Source organism: Penicillium citrinum, assembly GCF_028827155.1.
Source record: "Penicillium citrinum strain IBT 23319 chromosome Unknown utg000004l:1.0-2404223.0:1.0-2405248.0, whole genome shotgun sequence".
Lineage (NCBI taxonomy): Eukaryota > Fungi > Ascomycota > Eurotiomycetes > Eurotiales > Aspergillaceae > Penicillium > Penicillium citrinum.
The window spans coordinates 1,441,220-1,458,082 of NW_026622689.1; the positions used below are offsets into that span (position 1 = coordinate 1,441,220).

A 16,863-nucleotide genomic window follows, 5' to 3' on the forward strand; every position below is an offset into this window, starting at 1 on the left:
TGGGTCGATCCAACTTGGACGGTCCCGCCGCGTTCCTGCGCGTCTCCGCAACTCCAAACTTCCACCGAACAATCCAAACACTCAAACAACAAACTTTCCTGGACATGCCTTACTGATAGAGTGCACTCGATTGAAGCTTTGAACCGGTGTTTGCAATGGAAATAAAATCTCCTACAAGTCGAGTCGTCGGGAAATTATTTGTGACGACGCTCTTCGGTCATTGATTCGGCTTCTAAACATCCCACTATGGCATCCACTCGTTCACTCGGCCTTCATACGCCCTCGGCCGTCTCCTTCTTAGTAACGGAAGGGATCCTCCCGTCTGACCCTTCTGATGATCAGTATCAATGGACAACATGCGTGGACACGAATGGGCTGACCGGGCCCGTGGACGACGAGTTGGTATGGACATCGCATTGCGTGGTATGGTCTCGTGCAGGGATGGTGAAGAGGATTTTCCGACTGGATCCCGAGAAAGAACAGATTCGACACGCCTTATTCACTCAGTTCGCGGAGGGAATTGTTAGTAACGCCGTTCATGAAGGTACAGGCAATACAAAACCGCCAAACATCAACGATAGAACAAATGCTCGAGCAGGCAAGCAATCCAAAAGACAAGCTGGTGAAGCAACACGAACAAACCTAGGCTCAAGGTTGAATCTTCATGGGGATGAGCAAGTGGCGGTGGTGGCTCCCCAGGCTATCAACGAGAAATTATCACGAGCTTTGGTTGTTGTCTTGAAGTCTCAGGCGCATATCTTCTTCACCTCAGGAAATAGTCATACGATTCCTCTCCCTTTTGAGGTCCAGTCCGTCTTTGCTACACCACGTGGTTTGCTATTTCAAAGAAAGATCCCGGTCGATGATGGTGTACGCCAAGAACCAACAGCGCCCCCCAACTCTTTTCTATCGTCTTCACTGTTTGATCCTCGTGCCTCACAATCGCAAAACTCGCCGCTATCAACATACAAGGGAAGGCGACAATCATCAAAACGATCCACGCTCCAAGGCTCATCATGGGTTCCAAAGTCCACTATAAACACAGACATCCCGCGAGTCTTCTCACTCATTAACCCTCACTCGGAAATGGGGTTAGTTGTGACATCCCAGAACATGCAGTGGAAACAAACCAGTGTTGGCAGCACTAAAAGAAGGGCGTCTGGCTTAGATGTACTTGATCCTGTTGAGGAAATTATATACGTTTCACCACAGGACGAGCTTTCTGGATCAGGCCAAGTCTCTATTGGTGCGCCTCTCATCCTCGTAGTCACTGTCAACACGACCACCGGGCTGTATACGATATGGACAGCATGCTACAGGGATGATGAACCCGGTGGTTCGATCAAAGAGAAAACCCGTCGGCACACAGAAGGTACCCAATCGAAAAGACGCAGTTCGCACTTTGGAATGGCAACTGGCGCGACAACACCAGCTGCGCGTCCCTCGCTTCGAGAAAGCTTTGGTCCCTGGACAGATAACCGGAACGCATCTCGATCTGCGGATGGAAAGAATGACCCAGAAGATGATTTGGCTTCGAGGGTTGCTCAGGATTTTGGAGATGTCGGTGTGCCTCTAAAGACGTCCAGACGTGTCAGTTCGCTGCTTGCCCGAACAGACCTTGCCACTAGTCAAGATCGAATAATCTTCTCCGACCTCGCAACAGGCAGTCAGACTGGTACATTACCCCATGGAGGGTTGAGGCAATCGATAGGAGCCGGTAGCACTCGAGGAAGCTTCGGCTTCAACCCCCGTGGTTCTCTCCCCCCAACGTCTGGATCTGTCTATAGTGCTGCAGGTAGCTTTGCAGATGCACCTGTCGACAGACTGCTTGAAGAACTGAACAATGATGTCCTGTCCGAAGGATTCGAGAACATTGCACTTCGTGAATCAACCTCAGGCCTTCCGGAAGAGCTTCTTCTCTCCAAGGTCGAGAGCTTTTCTTCTAAGTTCTCAGGTAACTTCCGAGCGTCTGGGTCACAAGAACAATCACAATACCTCAAAGTCTGCACCTTGGCCTCCTCAGACTATAGCAGCACGCGAAATGGAAATGCGGTTTCGGTCGCGGTCTGTATTCTCGACCGTGATTCTCGAAACATGGCGATAGTAAATCTGAGGGCAGAAAGAGTTGCGGTCTCGAAGGGTCGAATGGCGAAGAAAAGCAAGAGCCGAGAAAAGCGCCCCTTGTTAGTTCATGCAACAGGTATTCAGCATGCACCGAACATTTTGGATACATGCCGAATCACAGACGGCGAGATCTCACGCATTCTTACATTATCTCTTGCTGATAAAGGACAACGTGAGATGTCTCTCCAGACTCTCTGGGGTAGTCCAACAAAGGTCGAGATTCCCATTCCTCTGCAACTTTATGAGCCGCATGGAATTTCTGCCGGTAGACTTGTCACTCGCTCAAGAGAAAGTGGTGTCAACCGCGTCATGGCAGATCCAAATCTTGAATTTGAGGCGGTTGACCATGAATGCTCAGGAGGAAAAGTTGACCTGGTGGATGATAAGGGACAAAGACACAGACTACAGATCATCATGGAGCCTCGAAACGACCTTGTCAAGAAGGTACTTCGAGTCTGCAAATTTGTGCTTCGTGAATCCGAGAAAGCCGGCGATGGAATCCTAGTAGGATGGTGGGAAATCATGAAATGGCTTCGAGGGAAAGAGGAAATCGAGAACGATATTGAATTCACGGCGTTGGTCATTGTTCTATTCTCTATGGCGGTGCCCTTCATCAAACAACCTCCGCCCCAGACCCCAGCAAAACGAACTCGCCGGAAGAAGGGACTTCTCAGATCGAGTAGTGGCAGCTACCTGGATTTGGAAAGCTGGGAGAGCATGCTCGATCTGGAATCTGGCGCATGTGGCTCCACGGCGCCCTGGATGGCAAGTACTGCCTGGGGCTGGATAGTTGAGCAAGATGCAGTTGAGGATCTTGCAGCTCGCGACATACAGCGAACGCCAAAGAAAGACCAACCAGCCCCGAGTCGATCCACATACCGGCACAATTTTTACCTAACTCGATGTACATCTCTGTCTCGTGAATTTCTTCAAAGTCCACAGGGCGCTAGAGCAATTGGGTCTGAAGGCTATCTGCCTATTTCTGAATCCTTTTCCGAGACCACTAGATTCACTGCCTTGGGAACCGTGCTCGTGGGCCTCCACCTCTTTCGAGAAGAGCAGAAGCTTTCAACCTGCGATACAGAAGAATCCCAACACCCTCTCGGGCTACTCGCTCCTGTCCTTGCTCAGCTAGGTGCTTGGCTCGGCTGGCAATCTTGGGGCTGTGATGAAGATGCATACTACGGAATCGAGATGGCCAGCATGGAGCGTTGGGTTTTTGAGAAAACTCGAATAACATCGCTCAATGTTCCAGCAGAACCATTCCCTCCTCCTTCCATTTTCGCCTTCATTATGGAAGCTGCACGACAAGCGTCCTCGTCCTTCCTTACGCTTCTGGATGTCGTCAGTGCGTCAGAAAGGTCACCCAGAAAAGGGCGGATGTGGCAAGAATGCTTCACTATTACACCGAGGACATTGGCTCTCAATGGCTTCTTCTCGGAGATCCACAATGTGTCAACCCCTCTAGAAAGAATCAAGCTTCTTCATCGCTGGGGCCTCACCAAGAGCATTATAGACACCTTCCCGGAGGGAGTAGGAGCACCATTGTCCGAAGTAGTGATGCAGTGCCAGATTGAGGCTTCGACATCTTGGAATTCCACTTTATTGGAACTTATCGATCGAGAAGACCTGTATATGTCAATGAACCCTGTCCAAGTTCCTTTGTTTGCATCATCTCAGCCGTCCATGGTTTCACATGATGCTTTGCGTGACTTCCATAATATCAGCACTTCGGCCCTGGATATCGATGCCATCAATGCTTTCGAGGCTTCTGCCGAGGCCGATCGCTTCTCGGTTACTCGACTGGTGTTCAGAGAAGACAAACGCTATCTGGAGGCGGCTCGTCTTCTCAATCAATCCAAGGCACCAGTGGCAGACTGTGTGCCGGAGGCTGATTGGACTGACTCTGATCTACTTGAGGCGCAGAAGGAGATTGTCCAGCTTGTGTCTTTCCGAACTCTGTCTACTCCGGCTGGTCGTGCCATGATATCCTTCAGTGGACGGCTTCCACTTCTGACGGAGAAACTACCAATTCCTTCTTTCTCGCTGCAGTGTGTTATGAAGCCGTCAAATGTCACTGTCTCTGCCGAAAGAAGTGCATTCACAGAAGAAAAGGTCTGCTGGGCATTCTTCCACAATGGTGTTTCCACTGGTCTGGCCATTTCCAAGGCGTCTAAAGGAATTGATACTTCTTGGATTCTGTTCAATAAGCCTCAAGAGCTTACAAACCGCCATGCTGGATTCCTTCTGGCCTTAGGTCTGAATGGGCACCTGAAGTCATTAGCCAAATGGGTGGCTTTCAAATATCTAACACCCAAACACACAATGACCTCCATCGGCTTGCTGCTCGGTCTCTCTGCATCATATCTTGGTACGATGGACACCCTAATCACACGTCTGCTCTCCGTCCACGTAACCAGGATGCTACCTCTAGGTGCTGCAGAACTCAACTTGTCCTCGTTGACTCAGACTGCCGGTATTATGGGTATTGGTCTTCTCTACTGCGGCTCGCAGCATCGTCGTATGAGTGAGGTAATGCTCTCAGAGATTGAGAACGTTGAGCAGGATGAACAAGGATCTTCGCAGGAAGATCTGAGGGACGAAGGATATCGCTTAGCTGCCGGTTTCGCTCTAGGTCTGATTAATCTAGCCAAGGGTAAAGATCTACGAGGCATGCGAGATATGCACATAGTGGAACGTCTGCTGTCAATTGCGGTCGGGACCAAAAATGTCGATCTGGCTCATGTTCTTGATCGTGGTACGGCGGGCGCAACAGTTGCCATTGCTATTATCTTCATGAAGACAAATGATACCGTGCTGGCGAAAAAGATCGACATACCTGACACCACTGTGCGGTTCGATTATGTACGACCAGATCTCTTCTTACTTCGTACACTAGCGAGACATCTTATCATGTGGGATAGCATCTCGCCCAGTATGACATGGATCAAGGAGAGCCTGCCAAAGGTTTATCGGCGGCGATCCCGCCTGATTGGCATTAATCAGCTACGGAGTGAAGACATGCCGTTTTTCAATATACTTGCCGGTATTTGCTTTGCTCTTGGTCTCCGCTATTCTGGATCAGGTAATACACGGGCAAGGGATCTACTCCTGTTGTATCTAGATCAATTCATCCGCATCTCTCGACTCCAGGTGACGAACTACGATGCCAAGCTCGCTCGCAACTCTGTCAGGAACTGCCAGGACGTGGTGGCTCTATCCGCGGCCGCTGTCATGGCTGGCACTGGTGATCTGGCACTATTCCGACGCCTGCGCTCACTTCATGGCCGAATTGACCCCGACAAACCTTACGGTAGTCACATGGCAGCGCATATGGCGATCGGCATGCTCTTCCTCGGTGGAGGCAGTTACACACTCGGCACATCCAATCTAGCAGTTGTTTCTCTCCTCTGTGCCTTCTATCCCATTTTCCCAACCACCGTTCTTGACAACAAATGCCATTTGCAAGCATTCCGCCATCTCTGGGTCTTAGCTGCAGAGCCACGTTGCTTGGTTCCTCGCGACCTTGATACTCGTCGTCCAATCTCCGTTCCCATTACAATCTTCTATCATGCTGGCGATACTCACACCATCACCGCTCCATGCCTTCTACCAGACCCGAGTAATATCACTCGAATCGAGGTCCGCGGTCCAGATCACTGGCCTCTTGTTCTAAACTTCAGTCAAGACGACACTCTTCGCAATAAATTCCGCCATGGCGATCCATCCGTCTACCTGCGGCGTAAAGCAACCTACAGCCCATCTGGTGCCCCAACTTCCGTCTTCGCATCTACTCTTACCGGTCTCAGCGAAGCCCAAGATATCCTACCCACAACCGCTCCAACGCCCTCAAACTCAGCCAAGGGCCTCCCACCATCCACTCGTCTGGGCCGGGATTCCTTAGTATCGAGCTCCTTGTCTCTCGCAACGACCCCTTCCCAATCACCATGGGACTGGATCTTCCAACTCCCCTCTCTCCAGGGACTCGACATTCGCGAACGTTCTCTCGTTCTACCATCTTCCTTCCCAACTCCTTCCCCGCGCATGTCAAGCCATCCAGCCACAGCGCCCCCCCTGGCTCCGCACTTCGGCTGTCGATACCAGGCTCACGCTCTCACATACTGTCCGGAACATAGTCCAATCTTCCCGGGGTCGTGGTGCGGACCCTGATCAAGTTCGAGATAGAATCTGGCAACTTCGTCTTCTATTTGATTGGCTTGATCGTGTTCAGGCTGGTGCTGAGAGTGGTGACTCTACCAGTACTAGCCAGAATCAGTCCCCGTCATCTGGGTTATGGTTGAGGAGGGACTTTGTGGAGGAGGCAAAGTGGCGTGTTTGGGGGGTGCAGGCGGAAGATCAGGGACAGAATTAGAGATGGGATAACTTCTGTCTTGTGTTTTACACGTAATATATCTATTGGGCGTTTATTTGTCGTGTAATTGAGCGGCTACTAGGTATTGATAGTCTTATGTATGATATCCACGGTATGATAATGCACAATCTTCTCCATGGAAATAAGTTCGATAGATAAAACGATCAGGGTTGAAAACTAACTCAAATCCGTTTCATTAATTATAATATAATAACCGTTGTAATGAAGTCCAAAACCAGCCATTTCTTCAACATTTGTCAAGACACTCATGCAGCATTGACTCTTCCTTTTCTTTCCCACTACCTAGTGGGAAAGGATAGGGTTTCTTTCCCTTCCCAATTCACCACGCCACTCGAGTAACTAAGTCTGTCCTGCTTCATCTTCCTCCTATTCGCAGTCTTCGTGTGAAGGAACCTCTCTTGGAAATATAAGGACCGAAGGATACTCCTTGTCGTCCCCATATGTAACTTTCCATCGACTCATTCGCTCGAGGCATTCGTGAAGAATGGCTCGCATGTCTGGAATCGACCAGAGTCTTCGGCATTCTAGGTCCGCCCGGTCTCACTTAGCGTCAAATGTAATCTGTCCAGTGCGGATGCAGGAGATTGTCTAGTAGATAATCTTAGGTAGCCGACGTATAGTGGACCACTGTTCTATAACCAGATCCTCATCGATGTCATCGTCGTCCGATCTGTCGGACTTGGTTTGATCGCGGGTGCAACGTTGGTTGTGGAGGATATGTTTCTGGAGGAACATTTTCTTCTGCCTGCCTCTGTATGGTCAAAGGTGCGATATCAGCTGCATTGGGCGGCGATCCTTGATTGGATTCTTCAACTTTTGTCCCAACTATGTCTCTTTCGGAATCCTCATGGATGAGTATCCATTCTTGATATCGTTGGATCGACATTAAGCCGATTCTCCACATCGTAAATATGTTTTCCGAGAAACAGTCTTTAATCCTGATTAGCATAAGCCCTCAACCACAATACAATGTAAGAAATTCTGGGACCTTTGTATAATAAAAAGTATTTGTACTTTTCTATTGTTTGCAGTGACCAAAAAAAAGAAAAATACAACACAGGTGGGCACCTGTTGTGAATCCAACGTAGGAGTCCCACTCCATATGGATGGACCTCAGGATCTCGAAGTATAGAACACCCCCGAGAAAACAGATATAAATCATTCTGTGAGAATTTGAATTTCCAGAGGGAGCAGAGGGGTGAGGCTTGGAGAACTGAAAAGAAAAGGGAATTCGAAGTTTATATTATTCTCGACTGTTTATTTACTACTTTGTAGTACAACTGGAAACTACGATAGAAATGGGAAGAGGAACCGCGCGGGTGGTCTATCAACTGGAGTTTCAGATACATTTTGCTGCCAGTAATATATATTGCTCGAAATTCTGATTTTTGGTGTAAAAAGGGTAATGTCAATAGTATGTAAGTACTAGTAACCTAGTGTGAATGCAATCTCGAACTCATGAACCATGTAAATGAAAATAAATATCTAAGCAGGATGCCTCCTTATGAAAAGAGGAATTGGACCTGGAATGAAGTCTACCTAGACTTACTGTGACCGATGCTGACCCTCTCTCAACAATCCTCGATCACCAGCACCACCCTTCTGCCACAGCCAAACACCTTCAATAGCCCAGGCCGCCGCACTCGCGTGTCGACCAATACCAGATGCAACCGGCATTCCGCTCGTTTTGTCGCCCTCCTTCTCATCCGTCTTAATTTTACCTAAATTCGAAGCCGCCGCACCATCAGCCTCATTCAACATCCCCGCAACAACACCTTCCTTCTCGATACAGAACCACAACCCTTCAGATAATTGTCCGCCCCGATCTCCAAATTCAGCCCGACCTAATCGATATAAGATTCGACCAAGGACTTGCCACGCGATGCACCGCTGGGCGGGGAACGTCGAGCGTGATAAGATCGCTAGCTCGGGAATCGTGTAGCCGGCTGCCTGTGGGTCATCACCGTGATGATGGAGGCCCAGGCTCGTAGGGAGAGAAAGAGAGGTTGTCGGGGCAAGAATTGTCCCGCGGAGCGAGAATCGGATTGAGGAGGGGGCCATGGAAATGGCGTTGCTGGCGGGGTGGTAGGCGGATGTGGATTCTGGATCTTCTTCTGAGGACGAGGGGGGTTGGAGCCAGGAGAGTGATGAAGGGTCGTGAGTGATTTCGGGAAAATAATGAGTTTTCAGGTCGGAGAGGAAGTTCGGTGAGGATGGGTCGAGGGTTGGCATTGGTTGAGTTGGTTGTGGGAAATGGAAGCGTTCAATGGTTGATGGGTCCATGTTTGGATATTCAGAGGCTGGATGGAGGTCCTCTGGGACTTGAGCTGGTGGGAGATCATCGTGTCCTGGGGGAAACTTGGGTATAGTACGCTGAGGGGGCCGAGGAGCAGGTTCCTCTTTCTTGGAGTCTGCTTCGGTCTGAGCTGGAATGTCAAAGGATACTGATTTTTTGGGTTTCGAGGAGGATTTCTCTTCGTCGGATGGTTCTGAGTTGACCGGTGCCGAGGACTGTGCGTTTTGGGAAGATTTTTCATCCTCGTCTAGCTTTGCACGCCGCAAGAAACGCTCCAGGAGACCTGGATCCAAAGATGCCATTAGCTCTTCGCGCTCTTTCTCGATCTGCGCGTCGGACATAGACGCCAGATGGCGGCTATTCTCCTCCCCAATAGACTTTTTCTCATCTTGTAGAGTGGGTGGTTTAGAGGCTAAAGGCCCCTCTTTCTGCGGCGCGGCTTGCTCTGCACGACGTTGCTTGAATGAGGAGGGTTTGTTTCGTCGACGGTGGGCGGGGAAACCGGTGGAAGAAGCGGTGGGCGTTGGCGGTTTCGGCGCGGGCTGGTTAGCGGCAGTAGGTTCTCTCTCACGGATCTCGCCAATCAAATCGAATGGAGAAGGAGTAGGGTCAGTCGGAATCCCTGTATCATCACCGAGATCCAGGGTGAATCGCTCGCCGGGGAAAGCCATGACGGATGTAGAAAGAAAAAAAGAAGTTATGTCAGCGCGGGGCCTGCGGCTCAAAAAAGCTAAAAATGGGGATGCATATATTGGTCTAACCTTATGCGGACTAGCGTGAGAAGCGGATGTGCTAGGCCTGACTAGGAAATCATCACGGGCGGAATCAATTCCTGGAGAACAAAGTAGATCCTGATCAGCTGTCTGGTCGTCTAACTACGCCGGCGATAGCTAATTGAATATTTTTCACAATGAGCTATCAGGGTAAATATCCAACGGCCAGCTCCTACAATACTCTACACTGCCATACATACTATCCTCAGGACGTGTTGATGCCCAATGTCGAAACGATCCGATCCTCGCATCTGCAGACGATGATCTTGAATTACAGATAACAGGCGTAATTATGATGAGGATCAATCAAAATCAAGGTAAAGTAGAGCTTAATCACTCGAATTATCACAAGTGAGCTCAACCAACTCCACAACATATTTCTTGCCGATATCATCGATGCATAAGCGTCTAGACCTGGAGAGTGTTGCGGAGCCGAAGTATACGCGGGAAAATGATGGACCTCCACTAACGCCAGATCCGCGCGCATGGACATTAGGAGGGGATGCATCGAAATGCTTCAGGAAAACCGAATGATTTGATTTTACAATATCAACGGGATGCTGACCGTATTCCTTCTATATCTTTGCTCTCTTCAACGAACTACTCGGCTGCCTACTCTATCTGCATTCCGATCTCTTTTTCCATCTTTAATTTAAAAATCCTGTAGTTTAATTAGTTAAATTCGACTCGAGCATATCCAGACTTGCTCCTTGATCGCTCTTTCCCCTTTCCTGCCCTTTTTTTTATTTTTCGCCCTTTCCCGATTTCCCTGGCTGCGCTCTTCTCTTCTTTTCGTCTTTTCTTCTTTTTCTCCTCTTCTTCTTCTTTTCCTTCTTTCTCTCTTCTCCACCACCGTCACTTTTGATTTTCGCGTTTTCTGTTATCTACTTCCCTCCACTTTGTCTTCTGCAACATCTTGTGGTTTTAATTCGTCTTTCTCGGCGTTCCACCTCAACCCAGGCTATTTTTTCTACCTCGTCAACCCCGACCGTGTCCATAAAAAGTTCACGATATTTACGTTCACCTTGATATCCACCACCACCGCAACCACCCCTACCATCCTTTTCATCTAAACTTTTCCATCGCCAAATTTACATCAATTCGTCATTTATTATCACCATGGCCACGGAGCCGCCTGGTTCGGGTGTTCCAAAAGAAGAGGCCCCGCCTGTTGAAACTGACTCTAAGACTGAAGGGCTCAACACCCGACGTGCCTCCACCACTAGACGGTCGCGTCGGAAGAAGGACGAGGAGACAGTCAATACACCCGACACTAAAGCCAAAAAAGAAAAGGAAACTAAACCAAAGGAAAAGCCCGCTCGTGCTCCCCGTCGTCCACGCGAAAAGTCTACGACAACTGCGGCGGCGCGTAAGAAGGCGAAGTTAGAGCAACCGAATGAAGCCACCCCGGGGGCTGATGATGCAGCTGCCACTGCGCCAACACCCCAGACCCCATCGCAGCAGGAGCAGCAACCACAGCAACCACAACAACCTCAACAACAGCAACAGACGACCACACCTCCTCAACTTGCATCTCAACAACCTGTTACTACCCAAGCTTCAACTTCGGTTCCAACTCCTTCTCAGCCACCTTCTCAAACTCCTACACCAGTACCCGCTCCTGCGCCTGCGCCAGTATCTGCATCTTCTGCTACCGCGGCCCCACCCTCTGCTCCTCCTCCAGCTCCGACATATTCTCCAAGTCCGCATCCTCCGCAGACCTCTACTCCGGCATACACTATTCCACAGTCCTATCCGCCGAGACCTCACTCACAACCTCCTCCCCCTCAGCCATCTCAAAAACCCCCTCGAACGAGTGGTCAAAACTTCGATCCAATTCGCTCTGCTTTTGGCACGACTTCTCCAGCACCAGCTTACAGTCCGCCTACTCATACTATCTCGCCACGAAATAATTATCGTGCGAGTGCATCGCCAGCGATTTCAAGTATTATCGATCCGCCTACACAAAACTCCCAACATGCGTATCCGCAGCTCACTCGATCTACATCTGGTGGACATGTACCGACCGCTTCGTCTCCGGCACCGCCTGCAATGGCTTCGCAACCCTCCCATCCTTCCTTAGCTCCATCACCGTTGCCTGTATCGTCTCCTTCTCACGGCCCAGTCCCTTCGCCACAGCCGCTACCGCCATCAAACCATCATGCATCCTTCACGGCTTCAGATCAACGCCCACCGGGCTCACAGACTTCTCTGTCAGGGTCTTCTGCGCCGGCAGCACAAGAACAAGCAGCCCAGACGCAGCAGCCTTCGCGACAAATTGATACTCCTGTGCAAGCGCCTACTCCACAGCGACCCCAACAATCCTCCGATGCAATGGATATTGATTCAAAGGATCAAACTGCGCCAAGCGCGAAGAAAGACAAGGGAGCCGGCACTGCGCCTTCCTCGAAGGCGCCTTCCCCAAAGCCGGGCCGCGCAGCCAAAGAAGCTCCTCCCCTACCTCAGGGATCTGGACTGATCACTAATGCCTTGTTCGGTGGGCCCGATGACTCGAAATCGCCAGATGCGCGCAGCACACCCAACATCATCGTCCATGTACCTCTCCAAAAGGGAAACCAGATTGTGAATTTCGCGCAATTAGCGGAAGAGCAGTATGGATTTGCAGCCTTGCACCCTCGCCTGGCCGCTCACAAAGAGCGCCTCGCACGTGTGGCTGCAGCGGGGGCTGCTCTCGAGCGCAATGACAAAGGAAAATCAGCCGGGGAGAGTGCCGAGGAAGACCTGAGCCTCGACGTGGATCGTGATAGTGATATGGACGGGGACATTACCATGGGAGGCGCAGGAAATGGCACTAATGGCGCTCCCTCGGAGGCTAGCGATGGCAAGAGGCGGCGGCGGAAGAAGGTCGAAGAATATGATCGTGATGATCCTTTTGTTGACGACAGTGAAATGGCTTGGCAGGAACAAGCCGCTGCGAGTAAAGACGGGTTTTTCGTATACAGTGGTCCCCTTGTCCCAGAGGGTGACAAGGTGCAGGTGGAACGGTTAGTTTTACATATACACTTCTTTGGGATCAAATTCATACTAACTTGGTTTGATAGTGCCGATGGAACGATCAAGCGTGGTCGCGGCCGTGGACGAGGTACTGGTCGAGCCCGGTCTTTGGCTTCTCATCCCCATGTTCCTATTGCTGCTGCTGTACCTATATCTCAAGATACAGGTCTTCCTCTCCGAGGACCCGGTTCAAGAGGCGGCACCTCGCGTCGAGCTAGGGGGGTCGAAAAAAGCAGACGCTGAGAAGCACGGTGACCGCAATGGCAGTGCACCATCCCCAGCCAACGAAGGCCGAGGTGGTCGCGGAGGCGGAGCTGCTGGCCGTGGCGGAGGCTCCAGTACTCGAGGTGGAAAGTCATCTACGCCTTCAACGCCATCTCATAACACCAATAGCCCATCAGTGATGTCAATGATGGACTTGGCTCCCGCACCGCCGAATTTGACACCGAGTCAGAATTCCAATATAGCCCCAGCACCGGGTCCCAGTCCCCTTGCTGGTCCGAGCTTGTAATGAAATAGACGGAGTGTGACTACATATATGTCTAAAGATTTATTTGTTTTGCATGGAGTTTGTATGAGAATTGTTTAAATCAACTTTGATTTCGGTGTCGGGTTCGGTATGGAAGATAGGTGCATCTGTGAGTTCTGATCTGATATTAAACTCTTCTCTCTCGCGATTGATGATCCATCGCGTACTTGTTGCTTGTTGATTCTTTGTCTCTTGTCCAACAGTGTTATTTCGTGTTGCTATTAAGTGTCAGAAACCTGTATCTATACTCGGAAACGTTTTCGAAATAGCTCTTGTTTGTAGTCAGACAGCTTGCTACTGGTTCATGGAAAAAAAAATCTTGTTCAATTGTAACAGAAGATGATCGAAATAGGAAGTACGTCGGTAGAGTGTGGCATTCATGATTACCAGATTAGCTCTGCATATCTATGCAGGTACTGCCGTCCTGGTTTATGTCAGTATAACCAGGTGATTATACTGACATAGTATAGTATTCCTTCGATGGCATCATATACTACAGTACAGTACTTAGCTACGATTTACGTTAAATACAGCAGATAGTAATAGAGATATGAGAATGAAGTATCATCAGAGATAGCACTTATGTACGCCGTATCATGCAGAAACATATCTGAGGGGAAAATAAATCACAAAGCCAAGATCATTGCCATTGGTCATTGTCTGAACAAGTCATCGAGGTGAGGATGGTAATAGGAAATTGCAGAAAAAGAAAGAAGGGGATTTCCTTGAAGAAAGAGGGGGAATAGAAGGGAAGACGAAGACGAAGATGAAGCAAAGTAGACGTAAGAAAAAAGGAGATGACGTCCACGAATGATGGTTTTGGAAATGTGAATGAGATCGTGTATGATTGAGTGATTTGGTGGTAATTTTCTTTTTCGTCAGTGGATGGGGCTGTGGCGAGTTGGGCTTGAGTGAGATAGATAGTCCTCCGGTGTAACAACCGATGCCTGAAAATGATTGAAATAGATGCTGGATTGCGATGCGAAGATTCATATCATATTCATGTTTACGCTATGCACCAGATACGGGCGAACTTGGCAAGGTATATGGTCATTTCAACATTGCGAATCGGCGCTGACTTATGCCGTTTTCATCTGAGATATCTTCTTCTTTTCACTGTCCGCTTTCTGGACTTGATTCGGCACTTGGACTTAAGAAGTTGTGCCTGGAGTATATCCCGGGTATCCGCGATAGGTTCCACCGGCGGAAACTGGCGGGGGTGGGGGTGGACCAGTTGGTGGGGGAGTAGCGCGGATAGGCAAAGAAGCTGGATTCAAGTTTGTGCGAGACTTGGTATTGTGTGAGCTTGCGGAACGCGGACTCATGAATGGGCGTGAGGGAGCGTCGACGGCGGAGACTGGGTCACCTAGATGGTGACGACTGGGTCGACGACTGGATCGAGTGTCGTCATCTCTTGTTTCTAGAGATAGGTGCTCCAGTGACGGGGGTTGTGGGGACATGGCGGCATTGCGGGATGAGTAGTTCGAAGACGAATGGCCATAGTAGCGGTTAGGCATGGGGAAGTCGTTGCTCATGTTGACGGGTATCTCGCCGGAAGATGGGTGTTGTTGATAGGGTGATTGCGTGCGAGTTGACTTGCTGATAGGGGGGGGAGGGGGCTTAGAAATTGGCGCAGGCATTGGTGCTGGAGCTGCAGCTGGTGTGGGAGCAGGAGCAGTAGATGATGAGTTTGTTGAAGTCGACGAAGGGGGTTTGTTCTCTTTGAGGGACTTCGGCGCCGGGGGCTGTAGGTAAGATTTGCGATTTTGACGCTCCATCATGCTGATAGCCCATTCTTGAAGGTCAACTGGGGTGCGCTTTGCTGCTTGAAGGAATGCATCCTTGTCCTATTTTTCGAAATTATTAGTTCGGGGGGTCATAAACATTTGGTGGGTGTTTGTTTTTGTTCGACATACATAAAGCTCTCGCGGGGTTGGACGCTCCTCGGACTTCTTCAATAGACATTTGCCAACAAAGTCGTGGAGGATGGGAGGGAAAGCATCACTCTTAGGCAATTTAGGAGCACTCTCGTGAACGATTTGCTGAAGAAGATCCAAAATACCCATTGGGCCCGCACTGGCGCGGTCTCCTGCCGCGGATTCTGATGTGTCGAATGGGAATCGTCCAACAGCCAATTCCATAACAGTCAAACCAACACTCCAAACATCCGAGCGCACGGTATAAGCACCACCTTGGATACGCTCAGGAGCCATGTAGGTCGAGGTTCCAACGAAGGTATCGGCAATAGAGTTGACTGTTTCTGTTGCAACACCGAAATCGCACAATTTGATGTTTCCGCGGGAGTTGACGAGGATGTTGGAGGGTTTGATATCGCGGTGCATGATACGATGGACTTCATATAGGTACACAAGACCAGCCAAAACCGATTCGGTGATCTTGCCCAGTACGTCAACTCGGACAGGACCAAATTTCTTTGAGATGTGATCGAGCGACCTGCAATTCCCATGTCAGCCTGCTGGTGTTCAATTTATCCACAGCTCTTTGTATGATGACTTACCCGCAATCCATATACTCCATACACAACACAATATCTCGAGCCTCATTTTGGAAGGCACCGTAAAACGTCACAATATTGTTGGAATTGCAATCATGTCCCACTCGAAGTTCTCGTAGAATCTGTTTCCGCACATTTTCTTTGGCATCGACTCGGATGATCTGGAAAAGAGCATTGACTTAGCTTCAGCCCATTCTTTTTAAGAAGAAGTGATAAAAAATGATCAAGACACTCACCTTTCGAGCCATCACGACCTTGGTGGAAGCATGCATCACCTTGGAGACTGTGCCTCCATTACCGGCTCCCAGCTCTTTCAACGTCACTAGGTCCTCGCTGCGAAGATCGAGTCGGAACTCCAGGCCAATTTCAAGAGTATCTGTATGGGTACCTTCGGAGTTGCCAACCGCCCCTGGAACTTGAGCATCACCATCAGAGGCATTCGGAGTGGCAGGCTTCGGAGTCGCATTGAGGGCGAGACCTTTGACGTTCTTGCGTTTTAACGTCCGGGCCTTGAACTGGTCCGCCATGATCTTTTGTTTGGAGGACTGCTACAGGTTCAAAAAAGTCGAAAAAGAAGAGAGGAGGGGCAAAGGAAGGAGAGAAGAGAGAAACCAAAAGGACTTGGCTCAGCGCAAGACCGACCGCGCTGATGGGAAGAAGGAGAAGCGCGAACTAGCGGCGGGGAACCCGATATCACCTTAAGATGTATTCTTGGCGGCGCTGATTGGGCCTTGCGGGCGCATCGACTGGACCAACAACACCGAGAAAATTGATGTTGGCGCCAAAGAAAGTCTAAGGGATAAGAGAGATGCAGGATCCCAAGAAGAAAGGGGCGGTGGACTTAAAAATAAATGCTTGAAGACTTTATTATGGACTTGAAACACAGGTGTTCCCTACTTCTCCACTGGTCTTGACCCCATAGGAGCTGTTCCTCGCATGAAAAATCCCTCTTTGTAAAAGGTAGATTTGATTTAGAATAGAAGATAAAAAAAAAAAAACAGAACAAAGGAACAAATAGAAGTTTTTCCAAGAAAGAATATTTACAGTTAGGTACCAATGGGTGATCAGCCAGGAACAGTTGTCTTGCATCATGAGCAGCCATCTATGCAGGATCCGACGAGAGTCTCTCCCGGGCCGGCCAAAGTACAGTGACTAGTCACGTGATGAAGAACTTGAACTGTGGCGCATGTTACATATTGAGACTAGTGTATGTCGAGC

General features: G+C 49.6%; 4 protein-coding genes across 4 annotated transcripts; 2 read left to right on the forward strand and 2 right to left on the reverse strand.

The window, feature by feature from the left end:
• Positions 1-246: 246 nt before the first annotated feature.
• Positions 247-6,496, forward strand: N7469_005496 (anaphase promoting complex subunit 1; the record flags this gene model as incomplete). The annotated part of the gene is made up of 2 exons (XM_056644416.1): positions 247-6,247; positions 6,300-6,496. The coding sequence occupies 2 exons, from the start codon at positions 247-249 to the stop codon at positions 6,494-6,496; spliced, it is 6,198 nt and encodes a 2,065-aa protein (XP_056501230.1).
• A 1,566-nt stretch (positions 6,497-8,062) lies between these two features.
• On the reverse strand, positions 8,063-9,484 carry N7469_005497 (RPAP1 family protein; the record flags this gene model as incomplete). The annotated part of the gene is made up of 1 exon (XM_056644417.1): positions 8,063-9,484. The coding sequence occupies one exon, from the start codon at positions 9,482-9,484 to the stop codon at positions 8,063-8,065; it is 1,422 nt and encodes a 473-aa protein (XP_056501231.1).
• A 1,221-nt stretch (positions 9,485-10,705) lies between these two features.
• On the forward strand, positions 10,706-13,112 carry N7469_005498 (uncharacterized protein; the record flags this gene model as incomplete). Its single annotated transcript, XM_056644418.1, has 2 exons — positions 10,706-12,591; positions 12,668-13,112. The coding sequence occupies 2 exons, from the start codon at positions 10,706-10,708 to the stop codon at positions 13,110-13,112; spliced, it is 2,331 nt and encodes a 776-aa protein (XP_056501232.1).
• Positions 13,113-14,281: 1,169 nt separating this feature from the next.
• On the reverse strand, positions 14,282-16,172 carry ste7 (MAP kinase kinase Ste7; the record flags this gene model as incomplete). Its single annotated transcript, XM_056644419.1, has 4 exons — positions 14,282-14,977; positions 15,047-15,584; positions 15,649-15,806; positions 15,882-16,172. 4 exons carry the CDS (start codon positions 16,170-16,172, stop codon positions 14,282-14,284), a joined length of 1,683 nt encoding a protein of 560 aa, XP_056501233.1.
• Positions 16,173-16,863: the final 691 nt, after the last annotated feature.